This window comes from Eleginops maclovinus, chromosome 22 (genome assembly GCF_036324505.1).
Source record: "Eleginops maclovinus isolate JMC-PN-2008 ecotype Puerto Natales chromosome 22, JC_Emac_rtc_rv5, whole genome shotgun sequence".
Lineage (NCBI taxonomy): Eukaryota > Metazoa > Chordata > Actinopteri > Perciformes > Eleginopidae > Eleginops > Eleginops maclovinus.
This window is the reverse complement of record NC_086370.1, coordinates 14401787-14429117: the sequence shown is the minus strand read 5'-3', so window position 1 is coordinate 14429117 and position 27331 is coordinate 14401787. Positions and strand designations below refer to the sequence as shown.

Here is a 27331-nt window from a genome sequence, read left to right as displayed (position 1 = left end):
CGTGTGTGACAGGCTGAACTACTATATGTAGGTTAGGAGGTTAATAGATATATATCTGTTGGATAAGGTTATAGGGCCCACATAATATGCTAATTGTGAGAGTACCGTTGGAAAATATGTTTTACCTGTGAGAACATGCTTTCAGTCCCCTTATTTAACAGCAAAAGCGTTCATTTTGATCTGTGAGTGCAAGTGCTAAATATATGTATGTGTGTGTGTGTGTGGGTGGAGGGTGATGGGGTTAATTACAACACAGTGTCTTTTCTGAATGTCTCTCCCTCTGCTAATAGCTGCTCTTCTGAAACCAGGAGCTGAAATCTCACACCAGAGACAAAGCAAACTCTTATTTCTCTTCAACATTTAACTATATCTATTAAAACACAGAGCAGCTAAAGGGACTGCACTTATTTCCAGCTATGCCTCTGAATGTGTATTTTCTGCTGCTAAGGGTCAATTGTAAACGCATTTCTAAAACTTAATATAGTAGGTGTCAAGGCTTCCAACAGAAAGTAAATAACCCTTGGAGTGATCACAGGGGATAATGAAATGAACAAGGTGAAGCAAAGTCCTTCGCCGTCATGTCGACTCTTCCTTATTTAATTATGTTTTTTAACACTTCAACCTCAAGTGGCTCAGTACAGCCGGCTCCTCCAGGAGAGAGACTGACTATAACAACACCAGTGGCTGGCATGTAGGCGTGTTAATGTGTACCTGCCTGTCCTCGCAAGTGTGTTTCCACCAAGAGAGGCTCAGATAGAGAGACACAGAGAGTCAAGAGAGAGACAAAATAAAAGCAGCAGATAAATAGGTGGCAGTAAATAGACTATGGATATTGAAACAATTAATTTTCATTATTTAATTTAAGCTATTTATCAAGGAAAAATGGCCAACATTGAGTGGTTTCAGTTTCTCAAATGTGCTGATTCTCTCCATTATCAATCACTTAAAGACTTTCTTTAATAAAATAATCAATGTATAGATTTAACTTTGAGCTTTGGGGACTTGAGGTGGACATCTTACAACGTTTTGATATTAAATACACTAATAAATAGATCAAAAAGATAACATACATCTTAAATTATAATGAAATACATCAAATCAAGTTAATATCAGCCCTACTGCCCTACTAGCAGTACACAGAAGCACCAAAGAAAACACTTTTTCTCTTCAACTTTCTGCACTTTTAACTCAGTTATGACTTGAATTCATTTTATAATCAGCAGCTTATGACTGGATGTTTGAGCAGTTTGTGAATTTTTTCTGAATGTTAAGTGGAGTATGGAAAGTAGGTTATTTTGCTGACACAACGTTCAAACCTTTATGAAAGTGACTTGGCAGAATAGAGAAAATCCCATTCTGCCAAGTCTTATCTTTGCTCGCCAGCTCGGAACATCAACACCAGGATGAACAGGTTGTTTTTGCGTGTGTTAGAATAGGAGAGAGAGGGGGAAAACATGTGCACACAATATTTGCACATATTGTGTGCACATGTTTAATAAATGTGTTCAACCTGACTATTAATTGGATAGACACTGGATAATTTGTGTATTTTGAGGGAAAACACAAGAATCAATAACCTTTTATTTTGAATCTTTAAACTCTGCAAAATGACATCCTCTGCGTCCGATAACAAGTGACCACATGCAGTTTATTTCTTATGTGAACACTGATAACCCAGCATTTCATGCCTAGTTTACCACGCCCCAAGGCTTTCTGGGTGATTATCATGGCATTTCCATTTGCAGCCCCTAGGCACGGCAATCTGGAGAGGAATTTGGAAAGATTAGACCCAAAAACTGTTTGGAAAGAGTTTCTGTGCCAGAAAGACATATTTTCAAATAATTTAAAAAGCCTTTTGAATAACGTTTTTTGAAGATTACACATTACATTTTTTTAGACTTAATATAATTTAGCTGAGGCTTTTATCCAAAGCAACTTACAAAAAGTCATGCTGAATACATATCTGCCATATTAGCCAAAATGCTTCAACTGCAGCAAAAGAGCAGGAACGCAGTTTCAAGTGAACAAGTTTTGTCGCTTAGGCTTCGTTAAATCTGCAAAGACAACCACATTAAACAGTCCCTGTCTAGCCTAGGGCTTGTGTTGAAAGTCTTTTATGTGGTGGTCAATGTTTGATGGAGTTGGGGTTTGTGGAGACCAGGATCAGTGCCCTGGAGCTCTGCGGCGGCTACTGTTATTAAACCGCCAAACATCAGCGGACAGACAGAAGGGGAGTCTTCACTGTCCTTGGACTCTGACACGTGCTTATTGAAGGAAAAAGCTTCAAGCGCTCCCTGTTCTTTCATGAAAAGTATTTGTGGCATCAAAAGGGCAGGGAACAAGTCTCACAGTGTTCAGTATTATATTGCTAACTATGATACCAGTGCGAGCCAGGTCATGCATGTTGGTGTGAATCCATGTGTTAATGTACAGCTGCGGCCACTGAGGCCCTGCTGTATTTCTCACATGCCGCCTGTGTAAATTACTGTATTTAAAAAGTAAACACAACGAAGAATAGCAGCTCAGTATGAATGTCCTAGATATACCAAAACACTTCCTCCTTCCATACCTGTCGACCTTTGCCAGAGATTACTTTATTGTCAACTCATTCATAATCCATTCACTGCTTGTCTTATCAAAAACCCCTGACTCAAATACATCTGACCAGCGTATTTACCAGGGCTGAGAAAAGTCTTTTGAAGAGGTTTTTAAAATGATTTCTTAAACCTTAATTTATTTACCAAAACGGAGGACCGACAGTGAACACAGAAAGTGCCCAATAGCAAACACCCAAAGGGGAAGACAAATGGACTTGAGTGGAGCTGGAGGAGGGAGGCCAGTGAGGGCCAGCAACAGTTAAAGATGTGTTGCTCTCTACAGCAGCAGATGACTAACTCTGAATTCTAAGTAGAGGAAAGTTCTGCTTTTTTTTCTTGCGGCGCTAAAAGACCAGTTGTGTTGTCTAAGAGGGCCAGATGGGCTTGTGCTCTGTGACTCAAATCTGGGCACGCACTCACACACCTCCAGGAGTCTCGAGCTAATCAGTATTCAAAGAAAAACACTCTCTTCTCTTCTCCTAAACTCTGTTTCTCCTTTCTCGACTCTGCTGATGGTTCCACAGGGAGGAAGGGACTCGCTGCTGTTTATCCACTTATTCCTCAGGGGGAGAAAAAGGAAGGCTACGCCAGCAGGAGACAGACGGGGCGAGAGCAATGCTGAGCAGAGAGATGCAGGCTTGGATCTTTACACAGTTAGCAAACATGGAGGCAGGGAGACCAAAACCCCCGACATTATACAGCTTACAGTTTCTTATTTCCCAGCAGAAGGTAACCTTGCTACGACTGCTCTCACAGTTTAAACCCCTTTAATCCTGTTAACCATGCATTATACAAAAAGCTTTTTCAGCTACACACTCATATTTAACACAGAAATGTGCATGAAATTAACCCAGTTGCACCAAATGAGAGTGAACCTCTGTCTACTTTCACTTCTGCAATGACTAGGCATGATCTTGTGCTTTAGATAAGGCAACAAAAAAAAACAGTGTGGTGTGTGTGTGGTGTGTGTGGTGTGTGTGGTGTGTGTGTGGTGTGTGTGTGTGTGTGTGTGTGTGTGTGTGTGTGTCAAGTAAACACAAACATGTCAGCGGCGGTTTACAGTGTGTATGATTTCTACACACAGCAGGTGATAACAGCACCATATGCAGGATGAAGAAGCCTCTTAAGAACACCTGTGCTGCTGCACTTCGTGTCCGGGATCTATTGTTCACTGATGAGGCCAAGTAGAAAGGGCAGACATATTGTCTTAGCACCTCGCTTTGTTCCACGGCTCAAAAAAAGCAACTGCACTCTGAGAGCACTTCACTGAGCTGTTTGATGCTGCTCGAGTAAAGAGACAGAGCGAGGGAAAGAAAGTAAAGATGAGCTGCATTTGATCGAACACCTGACTTTCTTTGGTATTATTGGCAACTAATGACACCCAGATAATAGATAGAATAGAGAGTCATATTTGGACTCTGAGGAAATCCGAAACCCAAATCAAAAGTCTTCAATTTCTAAAGACAGGCTCAGATGAACGCTTTAGATTTAGCTTTAATCCTCTCCAAAGCAGATGCCTGAAAGATTGCTTCAGGTCTTTATTCCCAACATATATTTTGTGGCAAAAAAAAAACACCTTTCAAAGCAGCTAATACGATGCATACAAGTTCTTTCAGGTGGTGGTTTTACGGTTTTGTTTTGTAAATGTAAAGTAGAAACGATTTACAAAAACCCATAATAAAAAGGTACCAAATCGTAAATTAGGTCCACTGGTAAACTGCAAAAACAGATGCCCTTCAGGCGGTTTTGACAGAAAATAGAAAAACCAGGACAAACTCTGACGATCCTCATTAGATGCAAAACCTCTGCTCAACCCACAGGCAGCACAGAAATAATTTGCTTGTGAGAGAAACGTTGTAAAGCAGAATATATATTGCTGTGTTAGGATTGACACCCCTGAGATGAGCAAATGAACTTCCTGATTGTTCTATGGTGAATGACTGGAGGACAGCTGGGGTAACTTTCCCCACCCCTTTAGTCTACACCTAGTTGAAATTGACATTAATATTTCTGTATCCATCATGTCTTTGTGTTCTTTAACAAAGAGTTTTTTGAAAGAAAATACACATTCAACACTGTCACGCCAAATGTTAAGGCAATGAATTAAAAGGAACAGACACGATAATAATGTTGTTAAAGGCATTTGGCAGCTATGTTTTCCAGTGGGTGTGTGAGTGACAGTAAGTAGAGCATAACTTAACGTGGCGCTGATATGAACACTAACTCTGCCACATGAAAACAATGATAAAACAAAAACTGTCACAAGACCAAATTGAGGTTTTGTGTGCTGGGGTAAAGACTGAAGGATTCATCTTTCAATAGTTTTTTTAAAATGCTATCTTCTTTTTTCCAGAGGGACGACTTTATTAAATATACTCACACACGCTCATGAATAGTGTATTTTCATTATTCCTGGCAGCCATACACACTTACAGATGATGGAGAACTTTTGAACAAGTCCTCAAAATAAATTAAACAACAAAATGCCTCCTCAGTCTATTCCCTCCAGAACAACACTGGAGGGAATAGACTGTTTATAAGCAGTTCATCATCCGAGGCAACTATCGAAAGTTTGTGTGAATATCAGCAACAAATGGCTGCTAAAAAAACCATCTGCTTTATGATACGACAACGTAATGGATGAGGTTCAGTTAGTTGAAGCACCAACAGGATGGGATAATGGCAAAGTAAAGATTAGGGTTTGTGTCGAGATTATTTCATTATCACACCTTTGTGTCTAGGATTGACAGGCATGGTGAAAGAAACAAAAGTGCACAGTCAATTGGAAAGAGGAAACAAACAGCGGTCTCTTGTGTTTATGCTCAATGTTTTGTTGAGCTTTCCTCCTCAACCCCTCCTTCTGCACACTTTATCTCTTTATAACAAAGTCAGCCTACTTCTTCTTTTGCTCCAGATCAACAACATCCAGACACTTGACCCAGGCTCTCCTTTTACTTCATACTGTAAGACAGAACAACCTTTTCAATCTTCTTCCTCCTCCGTCTCTTTCTTCTCTACTGGACTTGTTTGAGACATGTCCAGAAAAATATATAGAATTTGTCGGACATAAGATTCCTCTCCAAGTCATTTTTCAGTTTTAAGGCCAGAACCTGCCCTTGCTATTATAGAATAGCTCTGTAGGATCAAAACACTTTATAGCTTCCATCCTCCTCAGTTACTGTTAAACTCTTCACATACCTGCTTGTCCTTGTCCTTAGCTTTCCCACTGCCCGACACCCGCGATGAGGTGACATCACGGGGGATGACAGAGATTTGGTGCAGTGGCATGTTCATCCCAGCAGAGCCAGCCAGGGTCGCTCACACACACACTTCCTGTGCTGTTGCTACAGCAATGGGCATGATGGTCTGAACTGCGACACCTTACCCACGCTGCCCTGCAAAGGACACACAGAGAACAAACACAGGTTAGCTATGAGATGAAAAAAAAAACCATTTAAAAGAAGACAACATACAATGTCATCGCTGCAGATGGAGGAAGTCCGAAATTACGAAACTCATGAAAGTTGCAGAGCTGCATTTTGTGTTTTTACTTGTCTGTAGATTTCTCAACTGACTTCCTGGGACACTTCGGTTCTTTAAACGTTTTCATTTCAGAACCACAACAATAATTCAATTCAAATTTAATAAAAATGCATCACAGACTCTGGTCAACACGAGCTGAGAAAAACCAAGGAAATGCTGATTTTGGGGCTTTTACTTGGTATATCATTTACAAGCCTCAAAACGATGAATCATTAATACTCAGAATGTGTTGCATGATTTAGCTGCCTGTGTCATTGGATTCTTGGGCAGCCTAATTTTGGGAAATTAACAAAATGATTGAGTTTGTACTGAGAAAAAGGATACCATGCATGTTGGGTAAGGGCAGTGTAAAAGGTTTCAAATAAAAGACAAACATGGATGCAGGGAAGGTCTGCAAAAAAAAAGAAAAAGAAGGGTATTTTAACTACACCAGGCCCATGACCTTTTACGTGCTGACCTGCAGTTCCCTGTAAGAAACTTTAAACTATTCTCAAACCACCGAAGGCACATTTGTCTCTTGTGACTTTCGTCAGGAGAGCAGGAGTTTGTCTCAGAATAGAAGGAGCAGCGTGTAATAAATCACCACAGAAGGGAATCTGTGTGAGCAGGAATTCACTTTTTCAACCAAAAACATGTAGGTTCAGGTCTAAGACTTCCACAAATGAGAGAGTGATTGGTTTGCTGTCATTCTTGGATATATTTAGACAGATAGATTCATTAAAGCAGTGGCAGTGTGGGGCTGTCCTTGGAAGTTACACAAGAGATTTTATATAAGGGTTGTTTTAACTTCAGTTAATGCAGCATCTGTACTGCCACTGACAGCAATTAAGCTTTAGCTCCTTCGCACCACAAGGCCGCGTGTGTGTGTGTGTGTGTGTGTGTGTGTGTGTGTGTGTGTGTGTGTGTGTGTGTGTGTACTGTATGTGTGTCCGTTTGTATGCAGCCGCTTTGCCAGCAAACCTAAGCTTCACAGTATGAAAATGACAGGATTAAGAAACCAAAAAGCAAGCAGACAGATGGGAGGTCAGTAAAATGGCAGTCATCAGTAACCAGTGTTGAAGGCAGGAGGGATGGACAGGGAGTGGGGGGCTTCGAAGGCATTGGAGTTGAATTGCCTCAAGGGTCAACTAAGATACACCAGCACAGCCAGAGCTGCCACCTCAGTTCATGGCTGCACTGCCTCTGATCATTATTTATTAATCAAGATGTAGAGGTGATTATGCTCATATGATCTCACAAACACACACAGCCGGTGGTCATATGAGCTGCTTGAGCAACAGCTGCCAGTCCATGCTCAGTGCCAAAGAGAGTGGGGGCTCATGTTTTAGTAAAGACCAACAAGAAAGCAACTCAGGTCTCATTAAATAGAATTCTCCATCAAACTAAACTTCAAGAAGGAAACTCATAGAGCGCAGAACTCAGCCAAGGCCATTTCCAAAACCAGGAAATTTCGCATACATCAACCTCACGTTTAGGATTGGCTCCAGGACGTAGTGGGTTTTTCCTTAACCTATGCAACACCCTCCAAACTAGCTTCATGATCATTTTGCCAGTAGTTTTACCATGATCCCGACAAAAAACAGAACCTCGTTGGCGTAAGTAATAACACGTCCCTGACACTGATACTATTTATCCTTACAGACTAAGAAAACTGAATATGAAGTGACTAGAAAACTACCTCTGCCAAGGAGCACTTAAAATGTTCTGGAGGTTCGTGTTTGTCTTTTATTTGTCACACATCTCTACATCAACCGTGATGCTGCAGCTAATCTTATTGAGTACATAAGGTAGGTATGTAAACTCTAACCTCTATGTTGTGGAAAAAGGTAACATTCAAAATAGGAGAACTCGCTCTAGAATGACATTTCTGTCTTGAAATTCTGATTTCCATGCCAGTTAAAACTCAAAGCATGGTTTTTTGTTGAGAAACACAAAAGGGAAATCTCACATATGAAATAAATGATATATATGTAACACTACAGTGCAGGTTTTACCGAGCTAATGCAGGAGGGAGCCTGCCCTTCACTAGAGGTAAGGATGATTGGGCTCTGCTCTTAAGACGCAGGTGAAAAGATGACTTGTTGTTAATCATGTTATGATGCTACTATGGCTGCAGGGGAATACAGCCCTCCTGGATAACCAGAGCCATTTGTCTTTGTTTATCTTTGTATTGCTTGTTCCGTTGTATGGTTGCAAAAGTCAAATTCCTTGAAAGTGTTTATATAGTTTCCCAATCAAGCTAAACTCCGACATAATGACAGCACATCACCGACAACGCTTCAAATAACGAAGCTGCTGCAAAGATGCTACATATTGAATACACGTCCACTTCACACAAATCTTCAACCCTGCAGCAGAAGAGATCCATACAATCAATAGTTTCCAGGTGGGAACACAAGGCCAGTGTCTCTTCATTCAGTTTATGACCAAATGTGAAATATAGCCACAACCTCCCGTGTTCCTGAGTTATGGCGTTGAATAATGACCAGAAAAGTGTTTGAGCCAAACATTATGATGTCACAGTGAAGTTGACCTTTTTATAAAATATAATCTTTCAATCATTTCATCCTAGTATTGATGTGTGTCAAACGTTGTCATAGGAATATGATGAATTCATTTTTGAACACAGGCTCAAAACTTGTTTAGAAAGTAACCTTGACCTTTGACCAAGGGGACGATTATTCAAAATGAAAAGACAGTGATGCCCTCAAGACTGTGATACTGTGTTCCTGGGAGTCCAAAAGAAAGAAGGACAACCTGTTTACATCCAGTCTGAACTAATTCAATTCTCTTTTGGCCGCACGCTTTGAATTCTCCCTCCCGTCGCTATTTGCTTTGACTAAAAGCAAAGTCGATTTTGTGTCTGGAATGCAAAGCAGTGTACTCATTTAATCCTTTTGGTAATTCTATCTTCATCATCAGCCATTATGTAATCTCACTGGGACTGAGTGAGCTATGGATGCAGAATAGTGGTCACTTTGATGGGCAGAGGGCACACAGAGTCACATTGTGTGTAGGTGTGTATGGCAGACTAATGAGTGACAGTAAATGAGAGTTTGGAGGGACAAAGTTACCCTGCCTGAGGGCATCATCACATCATTACGGCTCCTGCTGTTTTTCAATCACAAGTGTTTGCATTAATCACAAAGCGGGCATTGTTGTGTCCTTTCCCGAGCTATGATGTGAACTAAACAAGAGGAATAAACTGAATAAATCCTTCACTACATTTTCAGTGCTGCAGCTCAAATGTTTTTTGTCCGATGAAACAACATCTATCACCTTGGCCACAACACAGACTGTGGCTGCACCACAGAGGTCATAATGTACATCCGAAGAATAACAACTGCTGTAAAACCTCCTCTCCACTTTTAATTGGCATTGTGTTTCAAGCCTGAGGTCTTTGATGAAGGGGACTCACTAATGGGATGAGAGACGTGCTGGATAGACCATCAGGATTACTCTCCATACACATAGAAACATTCAGTTCAGAGCAAAAGAGTGAATATTTTTAGGATTAAAAAAGCTAAACTAAATCTGTCAACGATGCTCTCAGAAGGTCCCTTGGATGTGAGATCACTGATGTGTGTGTGTGTGTGTGTGTGTGTGTGTGTGTGTGTGTGTGTGTGTGTGTGTGTGTGTGTGTGTGTGTGTGTGTGTGTGTGTGTGTGTGTGTGTATGTGTGTGTGTGTGCGTGTGTGTCCTCCAGGATTGCTGCCAGTCAGAGTTCGCTAGAGCAATATTAATAGCTACAAATCCAGCAGCACTTCAACCAATCACAGACCTCCTGAGGCTCTAATTTGACACTGACCTGTTGCCATGGCAGCAGCTCCAGGGGTCAGTTAGAGTCACTAAGGGGCCGACAGCTTTTGATAAACGGACGCACCTCTGATAGGTTCGAAGAAACTGTTAAACCAAGAGTGAGGGTGCTTTTGAAGTGAGCTTCATTGCTGGCTGTTAACTTTAATACACTTTTAGCGATATTGAATGCTGCTACCATAACACACCTGAATCTCAACTGGCCCAAAATGTTTTAACGTTTGACTTCACAATTCAAAAGTCAATTTAAGGAATTAAATGTTTACTTACATGTAAATAAAATGGGAAATATTTAATTATTTTGGCACATTTTCAAAGTAACATACTTTTTTTGTCTTAGGCTTTGCGGGAAGAGATCAAATATTTTTGTTGGAAGGGTTAAGTCCAAGTCAAGTTACTATTTTGGATTTGGCAAAAGTCATAACATTTGTGTCTCAAATCATGTGACTGGAATCCACTTTTCCACTTGTCCTATTAAAGTCAAGGATCATATCAGTGCCAAGCCGTAGTGAACCATCATTACGAGGTTACATCATTAACATCTGCCAGTCCAGATCACAGAGAGGCAAACCAATCAAAATATAACTGTATCTCCCACTATCCTCTCTATGGTCCATTTATTCTAAGTAAACACAATTCAGCCCTGCTCTCCAGCCCTTCCCTCCTCTGCTCCTGGGCCAGGTAAATCAAAGTGCTGTCTCCTGCACGTTCTGCTCAGCTGAGCTCTGCTGTTATTCAGCTCTACGAGAGGCCCTTCGTGTCCCTGCTGTCAGATCAGACTTGAGGTATGGCTGACAGAGCCCATCCTCCACCTCTGATGTGCAACCAGGCAGAAAAACACAGCTGTGTATCAATCAATCCTAACATTACTGTACTACAGCTACAGTCTATATCTAAAGGAGCGCCTTCCCAGAGGATTGGTTGTTTGGAAAGATATCTAAAGAACAAATTCCCATGGATTACTAAAGTGGTGCTCAAGTTTTTTCAATAAAGAAACTCCTTTGAAATATGTTTTTGTTTTGTTTGGCTAGTACCCCCTGATCAGTGTGAAATGTAACTGAACAAGTTAAAGGTTGCATTGGAAATAGCACTGTTGAACACAAATTGATGTATATTAAACTTACATGCTCATTCTTTTGCTGAACTTTTTATAGAAGCCTATATGATTATTTTAGTTATTATCCTTGATTGATATTTTTAAAACATTGCAAAAATCTCACGAACATAAGAAACACTGGATTAAGGGTCTAACAAATGTTGGTTATAGAGATATTGCAGTTATATTTCATATTTTTAGTGAGCCCCATTACAAAAGGAAAGATACGTGATACGACTCTGAATCTGTCATTTTTGTGCCAACACTTTTTTTTTATTTGGAAACTGTGAAAAAAAAGTAATGAGTTCACCTTCATAGAAACTGAAATGACACAGTTGTCGGGCCCCTTATTGAGACAGTCCTCGTACTTTATACATCCACAGAAGGGTGTTCAGTGCTCATTGGGCAACGTAAAGTAAAACACTTAAAAGTGCCATTTCTTTTTTTGATTGCTGTTGCCCCAATGGATGTGTCAATTTTCACAGAATCTTTTTTTTACGAGAAGTACGACTCCCTAAAACGAGAAAATGCCACATATGTGTCAGTAAATTGGATGGATGCCCCTGCTGAGAAGTAGGAGCCAGGGGAAAGAAAGGGGCCTGAACTTCAACACGGCACCGATCTTATAGCCGTGTTGGCAGCAGTGATTGGACTTTAATGCCCTTCCAGAATTTACACACACACTCCTCCACACAGATTAACAGAGCGTCAGCCCTGATAGACTCCTCTGATAAAGCCTGCTGCAGTGCACTCCCACACAAACAGAAACATCACATTTGTCACGTAGTTTTGATAAATTGTGAAACAAATTAACTGTCAAACTTGAACTGGTAGATCATTTAACCGTCACTGATATCGTATCATAAACACACAGACCTTGGCTGCACTGAGCTTCAAGATTGGCGATGATACTTAACATTTTTATAACAAACAGGGAATAGATTATGATAATAATAATAATATCATGTTGTTTTTCATTTGAAATGTAGCTGCATCATTTATCAGCACCAGTGTCATCTGAATATTACTGTTACATCTCCTCCTTAATACCTATTCACCCTATATCCAGCGTTAATAAAAAGCAATATTTCAGTCCACTGCATTCCTCCGTTAGCTGTTCAATTAGATATATGCCAATGAGTTCCAGTTTGCATGTGATTAATTGTGTGTTGAAATGATCTCTGAACAGACATCTGGCATGAACAGACTTTTTGGACGGGAGAAAATGCAGAGCTGATGCTTTTTACACTCACCTTCCCTTGGGATTTTACCATCATTCACCAAAATGATCTTGTACTCTCTTTCCAAGCTGCCAAGGAGGTGTGAAGGATGTGTCAAGAGCAAAAGATCCCAAAGAGTTGACACAGATGCAAGTACACAATAAAAAGCACAATGTAGAACTTCCTCTCCTGTAAATGCGAATAAGGAAGGAGGATGCGTTAATTTACAGTAAATGCTTCAGTTTCAGTACCGCTACCACATTACTCTGCACCGAAACACAGAAGTAGGCCATTCAAAGTTCAGTAAATGATTAATTTAATCACAATTCTTTTAATGAATCCTTGGTCAATTCCCCAGATTGTAGTGATGGGAAGAAACTCTGATCACTGAAATTCCAGACGCATGAAGAAATCATTGTAATGCGTTGAACCCTTCACTCACCACAGGCTACCCACCAAGCAATGAAGCAGAAGAATGTTTTCAGTCGCCAGGTTTCTGTTTCAGAATGACCACAAGACAAACTTGAATAGCATCATGAAGGTTTTTAACTTCAATTCTCCTACTTGAGCCACACAATTAGGTGATTCTTTTGTTCTCTTTTAAACACTTTAAACAGTTTCTTACAAAGACTTTTTGTGGCTCCTGCCCAGTCCTACATGAATAACACCACAATTAATACCTGGAGTTGCAGCTCAGACACTACTTCACATTTAAAGCTATTTCACATTAAAAACCTACAACTTGTTGTTTGAAGTACAGTGTTCGCAAACCAGATAAAGTGTTTGGATTAATGGACTTTAGGTGCCGGTTATTAGCTATTGTTAATTTTGGACGGACCGAGACAGCCTGTTTCCAGTCTTTATGCTAAGCTAGGCTAAGCAGCACACCATACCATCTTACTCTCGACAAGAAGGCCAGAAGGTGAAAGTCTATGATTGTAGCAATTAAAAGTGGCATTGAAACAACTAATAAACCAAAAGAAAACTGCAGCACAATTTCAGTTGCCAGCTTTATTTTATCTCTCAACGTTCTTTGTTTTAACAAATATTAAATGTACAAGTTATTCAAAGAGGCCATGCATTGAATCTGCAATGACTGTTGCACTTTTTGAAATGAAAAACATGGCCAGCAGCAGATTGAAACAGCTGCAGCCTGAAGTTAATTAACCGTAAGTCCCTAAGTACCTTATCCAAAGGCCAAACTATAACTTTAGTTATTGTTTATTGTTGTGAACAAAAACTGCAGTGAATATACCTTCTCATTCAGAAGGGAGGATAACAGACCTGAAGTAGGCTTTGGTTAATCAAACCTTTGTTTACTTTTGATATACATTTTAAAACTGAACCTTAAACATTTGATGCTTAAATCAGGTATATTTTTAAATCAGGCTTGTTGTAAATCAAATGGGAAAAGTAATGTACAATCTGTCTGCCATTCGTCTTGGAAAGAAAAGCGTCCTTTTTCTTTCCCGAAGAAATGTAGTCCTTCTCTGATAACCTCACAAGATGCCATGACAAAGCAAAAAACAAGACCTAAATGCGCCATATCAAGTGATGACTTAAAGAGAACTTGATAAGAGATTTGACAGGAGTGTGTGTGTGTGTGTGTGTGTGTGTGTGTGTGTGTGTGTGTGTGTGTGTGTGTGTGTGTGTGTGTGTGTGTGTGTGTGTGTGTGTGTGTGTGTGTGTGATGGAAAGTTGCTAGACAGAAACAAGGTAAACAGAGGATACAAGAAGGATGAGTGCAAACACATCACAAATACAGGAACTAAGATTGTTACACATTTACATAGATACACTTCGCAAAACACACACAGCTTTTCTAATCGTGCTGCTACATGCGATACTGTAAAGGGGAAGTAGACTGCAGCTAAGAGGAAGCCATAGATTTTATTTTTGCAGTCACACTTGAATATTTTAACCTAATTTTTAAAAGATGTTATTTTCTGCATGCTAAATCCCAATTAGCCTCTAGTTAAGAGGAGATTTATCTGCCTATGAAGCAGGCAAATACAAATAAGTAGTTGCAAAGTCACACCCACGGGCACAGATTCTAATTTACATTTTGGGAATTTAGCCAAAGCTGATATCCAGATTTAGTAACAGTGAGTGAGCAGGTGCAAACTCTGGATGTCGATGAACACTGGGTGTTGGTAAATTCACATCTGCAGAAGCCCTGATAACAAGTCTGTGGCACAAGAGAATAAAGTGTAAGCACAGTGAATGCACCTGGCTTACATTTCTGACACATATTTGCAGCATTGAGGTCTGGAGCCCCTTCTCTGTTGATCTGACTGTTTGCTTTGGGTCAAGTAGCGATGAATTTGTAGAGGGAAGTTGTGAGGATGCCTGCTGGTATATTTAATGAGACAGTGCCAAAACTGAGTTTCAACAGCAGGTGAACTGTGACACTACTGGATTACAGTTGTGTGACAACAGGGTGTTAAATAAATCCCTCACAGTGCACTGGCTCTGTTTTGAATCGATATAACGTTGGTCTAAAAAACACCAGTAAACTGTTGCTCATCACCATGTCCTATAGCCCAAGGTCAGTATTTTAGAAGATGTGATAAAAAGGACTGAAATGATTGATTCATTATCAAAACAGTTACAAACTGGCAGACCTATTGAGCACCTCTACAATTTGTGTTTTAGCCTGATATGATATACAGTATGTGGTCAGTTTAATTCTGATCCAATAATAACTTGAACAGCAAAGGTAATTTATTTTACTACAGCACAGAAGCCGATATGCATTGTTCTTATCACTGACGAACAAACAGCCAGAACATCATGGTCTCTGGTTCCCTCCCAAACAGTACAATCATGCCTTTTATTCAGTGTACCAGCATTTTGACAGCATTGCAGTCATTCCTTGAACTGATTTCATTAAACACCCAAGTCAGAGACAGTCCTCTGTTACAGCAACAACAATTACTCCACCTCTGCTGTGCCTGAAAATACAGCCAATTATTTGATCATTTAAAATGTATTGTTGTAATTCAAATAATGAATTGATGTTGTTACTGCCTGTACAAATTAGTTTTGTAGACATTATGTAATGCAGTAAGTTTGAATACGTTTTGCAAGCCTCAAATGAGTTTGTGTGACAAATATTTATTCAGTGGGAGGAGGCGAGCTGCTCTGTGTGTACAGCTGTGGTCCCGTCCAAATCATGTTTCATAAATTGTTTTGTTTTTTGTGCAGTTGAATTGTTGGTTTAAAGTATTTTAAATCAATCCTAAAAATGGATATTCTAAACCCAGAGAAAGAGAGGATTTAGTGTTATTTTCTATTTAATATTGCAATGGGGCCAAAGAAGCCATTTAAACCTCCAAATGTTTAAAGTATTAAAAATATATAAAACAAAACTGAATTCTCACGGGATATTTAGAGACATATTACAGTAATAAAAAAAAATCAGCAGTGGGAAACTACTGACAAAGGTGGACATTTCTGTATTGACAAAGGGTTTCATTTCCTGATACCTGCAGTTATATGAGATGAGTCATTCTTATCTATGACTGAAGGGAGGATTACACTTGAAAATGTCTTAGTTGAGGAGTAATGAGGAATTCACCCGCATGTATTGACAGTAAATTCAGGAAAATGTGATTTTAAAACTGCTAAAGGAAAATCCGTCTTAATCATGAAGGGTCAGACATATTCTCTCGCTTTCATCTTCAACCTTTATAGGGACTATTTATTCATTAAAAAGCAGTTTCAGGAGGTCCTTATGGTGTAGGTTTGTCTTTTTTAAAGCTGACTGAGTAATAGCAGGAACTGCTTCAAGCCCAGTGCAGGAAATTGTTTTATGATATTCCCCCTTTCTCTCCCTTCATTTCTTGTCAACTCTTTGGTTTTCCATCTCATAAAATGAAAATATGCCCTTAAAGTAACAAGGTCTGTGGATTATCATGAGCAAGTGGGAAATTGTTTTTACATTTTAATTAATGTAACATGTCGAACTACAAAAAGCGGTTCACTTTCATTTAGGGCTGCAACTGCTCCTTTATTTATCTGCTGATCTGCACATTTCGTGATGAACTGATTAATCATTTCTCTATGAAGCGTCAATAGTTAAATACTGGCTGAGAGGCCGGGGGGGTAAAATGGAAATGTGTGAACAGATTAAATGATTACTAAACAAAAACTTCCCATTAATATTCTGTTGACCGCTCACTCCTTTAAATCAGCTGATTGTTTTGGCTCAACTTCCAAACCATTTTCAAACCTTTGCAAATAAAACAAGGAATTACGGGGTGGGTTGAATTTATTTATGGGTGCTGCGGGACATTTTGAGTGTCTCTGGAGATCAGACATCGATGTTTTAGGAGATGAGACATGGGCCCCATGTGAAGAGTGGGTTATCCATCTCACAACCTTTGACACATCAGGACATGTCTTGATTCAGACCCTTCCCCCTCCCACTTCTCCACACAGCAGCCATCTCCAAGGTGATGGAACAGATGAAGATGTCAGGGTTGCTCTGATAAAGCACCGCTCATTTTTGTTCTGGGGATAATCAGAACGACAGGGCTCCAAAGTAACCTGCACTGCTGTAGCTCATACAAAACTCATCAATGAGGCATGGGTAGGGCTAGGAGTTCTGGCCAAAATCTTTTAATACAAGTCATTTTATATCTTGTTTTTCAATTATTAAAAGTCAATATTAAACATATGTTAAAAAGTGCCTTTGTAAATTAATTACTTGCCAAATAAAGAGTACTGACTTTATTGTAAATTCTTGAGAAAACATGTCTAACTATAAACCGGCCTATATTAGTTGTGATATATTAATAAATATATTATATATTTTAGGCGATGTATCATAATATCGCCCAGCTGTGCACAAGTTCGAAGTTGCTCATGCAAACAAAATGCTTTGGTGCTCGAAAGCCACTTTGGGTTGCTGTATGAGAAGTTCAGCGAAAAACATTTCCAAGCAACGACGCTAAAAAAGGGTGGTGGTTTCACGGCTATAATCACAATACTTGTTCCTGTGTGAACTCGTAAAAATGTCACTTACAGCAGCAAAGTGATAACCTGAGACCTGACAGAGACGCTAATCTCCCTCTGCACTGCACACATTATGCTCCAGGTTAAAGACAGACCCGTCATTACAGTCGTTCCCCTGAATGCTCTTTATCTTACAACACCAATAATCACACCAATTTCAACAGCTGGACACACAGAGCCACTCGCATTCATTCAACTGAATAAATATTTGTCGGAAAAACTCATTTGTTGCTTGAAAAACTAATTCAAACCAAATACATCAAATTGTTTGTACAAAACTAATCAGTACAAGCAATAACATAATTAAATAATTAGTAAAATCACAAACAATAGGCTTGAAAATGATTGAATAATTGTGATGTTTCGAAGACTTATGCAGCATTCTGAAGTACAGTATTTCGTAGAGCTGTATCAGGGGAATGTCTCTGACTTTAGTGCATTATTAGGTTAAAGTCATGAGTGTACCTAGATAAAAATTCCAAACACCACCAGTAGAACACAATAGGGAACAATGAAAGTGTCATTAGTAATACAGAACTAATATCATATTCTTCATGAAATGACAGCAGGGACTCTGCTGTTGGATCTTGTCGTTGGTTTGAAACTCACATCGAAAAAAGTTGATTATATCCTTTCTGTTTACAAGCGATTTAGGGAAATTATATATATTATGGTGGGTGGATAACGTTCCAAAGGACAAACCTAGAAAGAGTTCCAGAGGTTCCATGGCACTTCCCAAACATTGCATGACAATCAGTTTTAAAAAATAAAATGTCATGTAAACTACATTCATTGTCTGGCCAGCCACAGTGGCTGCTCAGGCCAATTACACCGTTTCTCGTCCAGTTAGTTCCAACCAAACACTGCTGCCTATGCTGAGTGTGTAGAGGACAATTTAAACTTTCATGAGAAGCCTAATATACAGCATAATATCAACAGCACAGACACAAGCTAAAAAAAGAAATGCATTTACAGGAAAAGGTCGAAGATAGTCGTTAAGCATATCATTCTGCATGCAAAAGTTTCTTTGCTCAAAAACAGCATTTAGTCTCTGAATCCTAAATCCAACTGAACACAAACTTACTAAATCAGAGTATAATCTTTACTGGGGCACATCTGAATTAGATTTTTATTTGTGAAAACAAAGTAATGATAGTTAATGTGGACGTGGCTTTTGTCAGGCTATCACTACTACAACAACACACAAGATGAAATTAGCACTTTTCAAAACTGTGCGTGTACCAATTAAGTTGCAGCTTTGAAGAAAATTGACTTCTGGAGGCTTATGTGCTATGATGGATTAGCTATCAAATGATTTTTTTACTCTGACTAAAGTTACGAAAATTGATGGCTGACAGAAATCTAATCAAATATTATCTGATATAGAGATGTTGATAGACTTGGAAAGCAGCATGCAGATGTTGGTTTAAAAGACTAAAAACTGAGCTGGAGTTTGAATGAGCTTTGCTCTGATGAAAAACTGCAATGTTGGAAATTGAATTATTGATTGATTCCTGAACACAGCTTTCAAAACATGAAACATCGCTTGATTTCGTGCCATGCAAACAGTCTGAATAAATAAATGAGACTTCAGCACATCCAAATGTATTGTTTTCATATTGCACATGGAGCGCCAAACTCTGACAATGCATCCATATAAATGAAAGCGCAGAGCCTCTTTTCTTCACACCTGCTTCCACACTGTCGTATCACTGTGCCATCAGTTAGTCCTGTTTAAGCAACGCCGTCAACACATAAGTAGTAAAGTGTCAAGCCTGCAGTCAGTCCTCCAATCAGGTCCAGACAGGTGACGAATTAAAGGAAATACTTGAAGAAACTTGAGGAGAAACATAATTAATGCAGTCTTCCATATAAAAGAGGTCAGGAAATGGTTTAAAGAGCACCAAAATTATAATCCTTAATGCAGTCTATATCAACCTACAAACCATTCCCTACACATGCAATTCAACACCCGTGCAAGTGTTTGGAAAGACCGTCACCAAACATCAGATAACCAAATACTTTTTAGAAGATTTTACTGGAGGCTTGAAGAATTGATGCCAAAATGCACTAAAGCTGTTCATGAAACGTACGCCTATACTTCATCTTTTTTTCTGTGATTGATAATCCATCCTCAAAACAACAGACAATCTCAAATGCAGCTGCAGGTTTAGCAGAGCAGCAGGTAAGCGAAAACCAGGATTATTCTGAAGATGTAGGTTTTTGATGCAAACACAAAACCACAAACATGTTGCAATCTACTTAAGTCATTGTAACTGCATCAGCGTATGATGTGTCTGGCTACAGCAAGACACAGAATAGCGCTATTGTGTCTCCTTTCTCCGCACCCTCATCTTGATTTGTTGCTACGAGCAGACAGAAACCTTGGAGACGCTGTACACCCTAATGACATCATCAACCATAACCCACCACCTGCAGCAGTGCCATCCGAGGGTCCTTTCAGCTGAGCCAGCATTTACGCTCTGCTGATGTATAGCCCCTGTCGAGCAACCCCCCTTCCCATCTTCATCCTACACATTATCATTTCATTGCACTCGCATAACACACATAAGTCTGAGTGAGGGAGGCTACTTGAAAGACATTTTAATATACACACTGCTCTATAAGCAATGTTTCTAACTCCTGCCATTAGCATTACTTCAGGGAGGTTTGGTTCATGGGGGGTGCATGATATCACCCATAGGAGGAAGCCATTAGATTGGATCAATACTTTATTCCCTAAAGACGGAGACCAGCCACAGTGGGGCACAGCAGCAGGGCAGGTCTGGATTGAGTTAACGCACAGGAGGCAAAGAGGAATGACACACTATCATACGTTTATTATGCTATTATATTACAGCACAGCCAGACGCTGATACGACACACTAGCAGGGGACGTGTTCATATGATTATACCTGAGAAGGATCAGATCACAAAAGCAGTATGGGACAGCAGCACAGAGTCTACCAGGCAATGGAAACCATGGCACCATACTGTGGAAGCATTGCAACTGCCTTATTGTGATTTTGTTAATAGACTTTTATTTCGTTCACCAAGGGATCAAGTCAAAAAAAGTACAGCTTGCTTAACTGGAGGTAATACATGACAATATCACAACTTCCTTACGGTCACTAGAGTCCACGAAAACCCCCATCCTGGATAATTACACAATAAAAGGGAACAGGATATGTATGAAGACTGTTTTTTCTTTTCGGCTGGATCCATTTCCTGTCTCTTTGCAGAATGTAAATCAATATTACGTTACAGATTAAACCCCACAGCAGGGAGTCGGGGTTAGGCAGCTGACGGAGACATGCAGTGCGAGTCAGAAAAACGTCCTCTGCAGGTGCCATTTTGAAAACAGGTTGACCTTAAAAATGGAAAATAATATTTAGGACTAAAGAAGGTTGCTGTTGATTGGGTAAAGCAAATCACATGGGGTGTGGTTAACTAAAACATCTTACACAGCGGTAATACACAAGAAAAATGATAAAGGAAGTGGGTGGTGTGTGTGTGTGTGTGTGTGTGTGTGTGTGTGTGTGTGTGTGTGTGTGTGTGTATGTGTGTGTGTATAGACTATATTGTTGATAAGATGTATGTTTTAGATTGAACTATGTTTTTTAAATCAAATAATGAATTAAAAAGGTGGAGCTGGGCCCCAGCCGTGGCGCAACTGGCTGGGGCACCTGCACCGTACGCCGGCGACCCGGGTTCGATTCCCGACACGTGGTCCTTTCCGGATCCCACCCCGACTCTCTCTCCCACTTTCCTGTCACTCTCCACTGTCCTATCCAATTAAAGGCAAGAAGGCCCCAAAAAAATATGTTAAAAAAAAAAAAGGTGGAGCTGAAACAATGACATAAAATCAATCGGTTCTTTGTCTTCTTGAACACATGGTTCAGTTAAAACAACACGTTCGTATACACCAACTTTGGCTGTGGGAAACTATGATGGCCTTTCTCAAGGGTTTCTGACATAATTGACCATAATTAGTTGCACCGACATATTAATCGCTAACGGAAATTGCGTTAACATAAGCTTTACCTATCCTAGGTGATTCTGGAAAAATTATTCGACTACACAATTAAAAATATTTCATTTTCAGCTCTTTGCACTTTGAAACATGCTGTAAGTGATTACTAAGGACAGGCTTTAAGAAAGACACTAAATAAAGATGTGGATTAGTTGAACCAGAATTGAAAAAATTAAATTCTTTCAGAAACTTCTTCCTGAAACTGTTCTGCAAGTTCAAATGTGTATTGGCCATTGTTAAATTGAATTTGATTGAAACCTCTATAGAATATCACAAAATGGCTTGTCAAACACTTCAGCTGTTCCAAAATGTAAATTACTGTGGGCGGCACATTTCACCATCACAGCCAATTGTGTCAAACAATGGTGGCAGTTAATTGGCAGAAAGCTATCGGAGACTTCAGATACTTTTGATTGGATTCTTTCCACCCTCCAATTACTTTATTCAGAACCTATCTCTGAAGACACAAAGCACAAGTTCCTTTACAAGCACACAATGGCCCAGTCCATTAAGACTGCAGGCTCCCAGTGTTAGCAGCTTAACAGTTGCACTCTCAGTGTCCCTCTTTCTCCAGTTTCAAATCATAATCATGGTTTTACTTCCTCATTTCTCCCTGCAGTCGGTCCTGACAGGGCAACAGGCAACTTTAGAGTCCGTTGACAGCTCTGGCAGCTCGGGAATAAGGGAGATTTCTCATCAAGGCAAAAAGCTTCCTGATACCTACATAATCCTTCACTGTTAGAGGGCACCAAGTCAGCCGGTCATGATAGGAAGACCCATGCCAGGAAGAGGAAACCAGAGGGAGAGGAGATGACAGTCAGAGGCATAGGATGCCGTCATAGGAAAGGTATACTGCAGACTAAAAGGGCACACAGAAAGAGGAGACCTCCAGCAAGGCCATGAACCCATCACGCAATGTTAGCGAAAATGAGAAAAAATTGTGTATCCGCCCGTAATTCTGATCCACTCCTAAATTGAATGGGTTCTTCCTTGGCCCATGCTACAACCTTTCACAAATATTCATTACTGACAGACAGACAGACAGACAGACAAACCAACTGAAGCGAAAACATCACCTCCCTGGCAAGGAAGTGTTCCCAATTTACTTTTTTTATGAAAAAGTACAACTGCATAGACCACATTCACAAGTCACTTGATATGGTTCTTACAGGATGTTTTTTCATCCCTAAAATGTGATATCAATGCCATAATTCAACAAAAAAAACTAAATAACTGTGCACTCGATATGAAAAATTTGACAAGTTGGAGTCGCTCAAGAATAAAAAGGCTGATTTTTCATTTGGCTCTGCATTTTTTTTTCTGCAAATGAAGATGAGAAGCTCCCCCAATTTCTTTTTTTTCAAAGTCAAGAAATATCTTTGTTCAACTCAAGAATGAAACCAAGATAAGAACTACCATCTGCATGCCTACAAAAAGGCCACCAGCCATCGCTATCATTTAAACACTCAGTTCCACAGTAGCACAACAGAGACAATATGCATTGTGTTATCTGCAAGTTTATGCACACACACTCGACAGATACTGATGGGACAATGAAGCTTCTTATCACAACAAGCACTCCGTTTTACACAACACTACCAAAGACATAACCAAAGCCTACAGTGATGTAACACACAGCTGGTTGTTCTTCTAACACTGACAGTAGCTGAACACCACAGGCTTGAGGCTTGCATCATGATAAAATGGTCTTTTCAAAAGCTGTATTTGACATGACGCCAACACTTGTTACCTTGAAATGAAGCTGAGGGAAAGGTTTGCCCTCCCAATGAAAAAATAAAAAACACACAGCAGGCAAACACATAGTTGTAGCAAGCACAGAAAGCTTTAGCTATACAAGTGTGTATGATTTGCTTAAAAGAGGTTTTCTACAAGCTGCAACTGCAATACACCCTAATAGAATACTGCAGGCATCATGGCACACAGCAGGGAGTGTAAGGTGGAAGAACATGAGGAAAGTTGATCCTGCAGCCAATGAGAAGACAGAGTGTAATGTGAGAGCCACTGTAACAATTCACTGATGGCAGTACACTTACCTCACATTCATCAGGCAAAACAACATTTAAGAGTTTAATTCGAAGTGTGGATTTGCTGTCTTGTTGGTGTCATGCTGAGGTACCATCCGGACAGACAGTGTGACAAAGACCTGAAGTCTACAGTAAATGTGTACAGTAGTAGCAAATGATCTGTGAGTGAAGGAAACTGCTGTGGGCCACCATGTTAATTCAAGCATTAACATCCCAATACATATTGATCCAGGGTGGTAAACTCAGAACAGACAAACCCACTGCTATGGCATGGTGAACCCCATTGTACAGGCTTACAGAATTTAATATAGAAATGTTTGGAACAAATACTGAATACTCGTTACAATAATGCTTAATCGTGTCGGAATGCAATCATTTATATTTTTTATTAACTCGTGTCACATCTATGGCACGGCAAACTGAACGATGCAAAGGCCTGGGGAAGACTAACAAAGGCTGTTCGGATACATTACGTCTTCTCTTGAGTCACAAACACATGCTAAATGGACAATTCCGAGGCAATAAATACATTTAAGAACAGCAAGGTTTGAGCTGACAACTGCGTTGCAGATATTTGCTGCAGAGCGCACCACACACTGACATTAAACAGAATTTCCATACCTTTATCACAAACAGGTTACGGTGACAGTCACTGGGAACAGACTCTTGGCTTTCACAGTTGCCAGTAAAAAAAAGCAAATTCTCAGATCCCAGCACAGTCCAGACGCACGTCAGTCCGTCCGCCCGACCGACAGACCGTCAACCGCGTCCGGTCGGATTTAATAAAGCGAGAGGCGCAGCAGAGACAGAGGAGCCTCAGTATGGACGGGCGAACAGCTGCATTGGACCAAATGTTGCTCCATATTCCAACAAACAGAGAAAACAAGACACTCACCGCTGTGTATGGCACCGAATGACGATGTTTTGTTTATTGCATGCCCCCACTGAGCAGCTGATAGTGTAGTGGTGCGTCACCGACTTCCGCGTTAAAATGGAGAGAGGAGAGAGCTCTAAAGGAAATAATGGATTTAAAGGACAGGAGTCGCAGGCGGGCGCACCGAGGGGCGCAGGGTAGTCTATGATAAGGAGGAGGGTGGTGGAGGATATAAAGTAATGTTGAATGCTCTCCTAACCAGTAGTTTTATATTAACTAGCACAGTGTACTCGTGACAATGTGAACGGTAAAGGTGTTGCTGACCCACTGGCCGCCCATTAGGGCCTTTCAGCTCATCATTAAAGTAGCCTATTTTAAATTAAATGTAGTGCTTTACTTCAGTATCACACTCTTATCAACCCAAATCTCCAGCAGCAGCAGTTGTTTTTTAACTCACACAAAAAGCTCAAATTAATCAATCAACCATGTAAACTTTCTGCTACCGACTACGATTAGCATTAGCTGGAACATTTGGCCACTAATGAACTCAATATTTCTCTGAAGATGTCATAGAGACCAACATTTAATAAAAGGAAAGTGAAGTACTAATATTCATTAAAAACAAAAAAAACAGAAAATGATTCAAATTAAATGCTACTTTTGCATGTCTGCATGAAGCAGTTAGTTTGACTGCCCTCTAGTGCTGCCAGCCTGCCAGTTAGCTTAGCACAAAGACCAGGGGGAAAGCTAGCATGTCCTGCCAAAAATGAACAAAATATACATCCATACTTTTTCTTATCCTAACCAACTTTTGATCCTATATCTTGTTTGTTTAAGTCTTCCAAAAATTAAAGTGTTAAAAATGACAAGTCTCTGTTTCCTGTATCTGAACAGTTGCCTTGCCTGGTCGTCCAGAATATAACCCCAAACAGTATGTTTAGTTTAATGGAAAAAAAAACCTAATAGATAGTGTTGTTAGTCATATTGAAAACAATTTCAGCTCCAATCGAGACTGTATTAAATATCCTGGTACAATGGTCACTATTTCAGGGTATGAATGGCCATGGTGACTTTGGTGAATCACACCATGTACAGTAACTCAACTAAAAGAGCTCCTTGCTCAGAGTGCATTATGTTGGGAGGGAGAGGCTCACTTATTAAACGGGGAATGTATCATCTGTTGACTCAAAAACTCGCCTCTATGTCTGTGAAACCTGTCATTGTTTTTGAGCTTATTACTGATGCACAGTCCGCCACTGTGTCCTTGGGGGGTGGGACAACAGAGCCTCTGTGCTCTGTCTGGACAAAGTGGGCACCTCAGATGTGAGACTGCCAGATTGTCATGGCATGTGTCTCTGAGTCGGAGAGATAGGCTACAACAACATTGAATCTGTTTACTTTAGAAAAAACAAATATACCTTTTAACAAAAGTTGAAAGGTGATAAACAAAACTGCTCAATTTCCAACTCAGGCTCAAGCCTCTAACCTCTATTACAGTGAACCTGTCGAACTGGTAGTGCTGGTGTTTTGATCCCTCAGGCTCTATGCACACATGACTCATGACAAAAATATTGTTTTGAACAACGATGAGTGTGTTTATATTCCAGGAAAAAATGCTGATATTATTGGAATAAAAGCTTTACATTCATACAAAAAATACTTTGAGGTTTAATTTACAATTCAATTAAAATAAGCAGATATTAGTCACTGTATGTTTGTCACATGCTATGGGTTAGGTTAGTTTGTTCTTTTTTAGTCATTAAACAAACTAGTGGTTAATAATCACTGAATATGCAGCTGACTGCCATTCCCTTTTTATTTTTTGAATCAGAGATTATTTAGCTAAATTCTGATTTATGGATTTTAAAGACAAAAATCATTAAGAAGCTACTGTAAAGACTTCCAGACACAGTATGCAGTTCAGCTGCCCTAATGGAAAAAAAATGAAAAGGTAAACATCAACCTGCAATGTAGTGAGGTTTCAAATTCCTGAATTCATTTGAACTCATCCACTGAACAGCCTCGCTGGATTCATCTTTAGAAAAGAAAAGAAAGGATTGTCTTTTGGTTTGTGGCAAAAAGATTTGCAGAACTTGGCAGAATTACAACTAAGAGACAAGCTGAAAAATCTTGAAATTAAAAGCAATTTGTTTGTTATTTGACACACTGTACAAAAACAGTTGGAAGACTGTTCCAAACAAGAGATAGCTGGAGAAAACCAAATAAAATACTCTGTAACATTCACAAAGGTCTGCTTCGGAAGAGAAAAGTGTTCATTGTGGTGTAATCTTTGTAATCAGATTCTGCATATCACGCCTTATTGTTGTTGACGGTTGAATTTATTCTGGGAAGGACAAGAGCAACATGAGTCGTCAATAATCACAAATTCTGAGCATATTATATTAAATTCTATCATTTTGTAGGCAAAAACAATTCACAGCCAGGCTAGTGGCCTTGGAGAGCTGTTCTTTCTCATAGCTGTGCCATTGAGCTAAATGCTAATATCAACATGCTAACAATAACAAATGTGTATATGTTAGCATGCTGACCATTTTGTTAATACCTGATAACACTTGAATTTGTGTATTTATGTTAATTTGCATAATATTCAGCTCTTTTGAGAGGCCACATTAAACATAATCCCTCAAATCTGTAGTTTTTGCTGCTTCACTAAGGTGGAAAGCAAATCAGCATTTGCTATTTTTCCTAATTTCATCTGAGCCTGTTCACTCCCTTTTTTTGATATGCCCATCTCCATGTTCAGGTGCATTTATCTGCCAGGAGAGACACTAGGCAGTGTTTCAGCTCTATATGCTGCACAGCCCAATTACCTTGGATCAAAGCCAGACAACACCAAGGAGAGTGAAGATGAAACCCTGAGATGTGACTCAGGTCAGGGTTTTTCTGTTGTACAGGAACAGCATCCAAAGTGAAAGCAGAGTGTATAATGAGCAGCACCTTCTTTTCATTTGAAACTTTCTGAGAATACCCAATGACTCATATATTCGTGTTTTGGATTGCAAAGTGTTCTCATATTTACTGTTAGCAACTTTGTTTAAACTACACTCTCCCGGATTACTTTGTATTT

General features: G+C 39.8%; 1 protein-coding gene across 4 annotated transcripts in view; it reads right to left on the bottom strand.

Moving 5' to 3' along the window:
* Window positions 1-24434, bottom strand: part of LOC134858450 (E3 ubiquitin-protein ligase MARCHF8-like) — a 69864-nt gene extending 45430 nt beyond the window's left edge. For 2 of the 4 annotated variants that reach the window (XM_063874338.1, XM_063874341.1), the window contains exons 1-2: window positions 23991-24257; window positions 5796-5992 (exon numbers count right to left, since the gene is read on the bottom strand). In XM_063874338.1, the coding sequence (XP_063730408.1) occupies window positions 5796-5891 (96 nt within the window). In that variant the 5' untranslated portion in view covers window positions 5892-5992; window positions 23991-24257. The other 2 variants (XM_063874339.1, XM_063874340.1) reach the window with 2 other exon arrangements.
* Between the last annotated feature and the right edge of the window lie 2897 nt (window positions 24435-27331).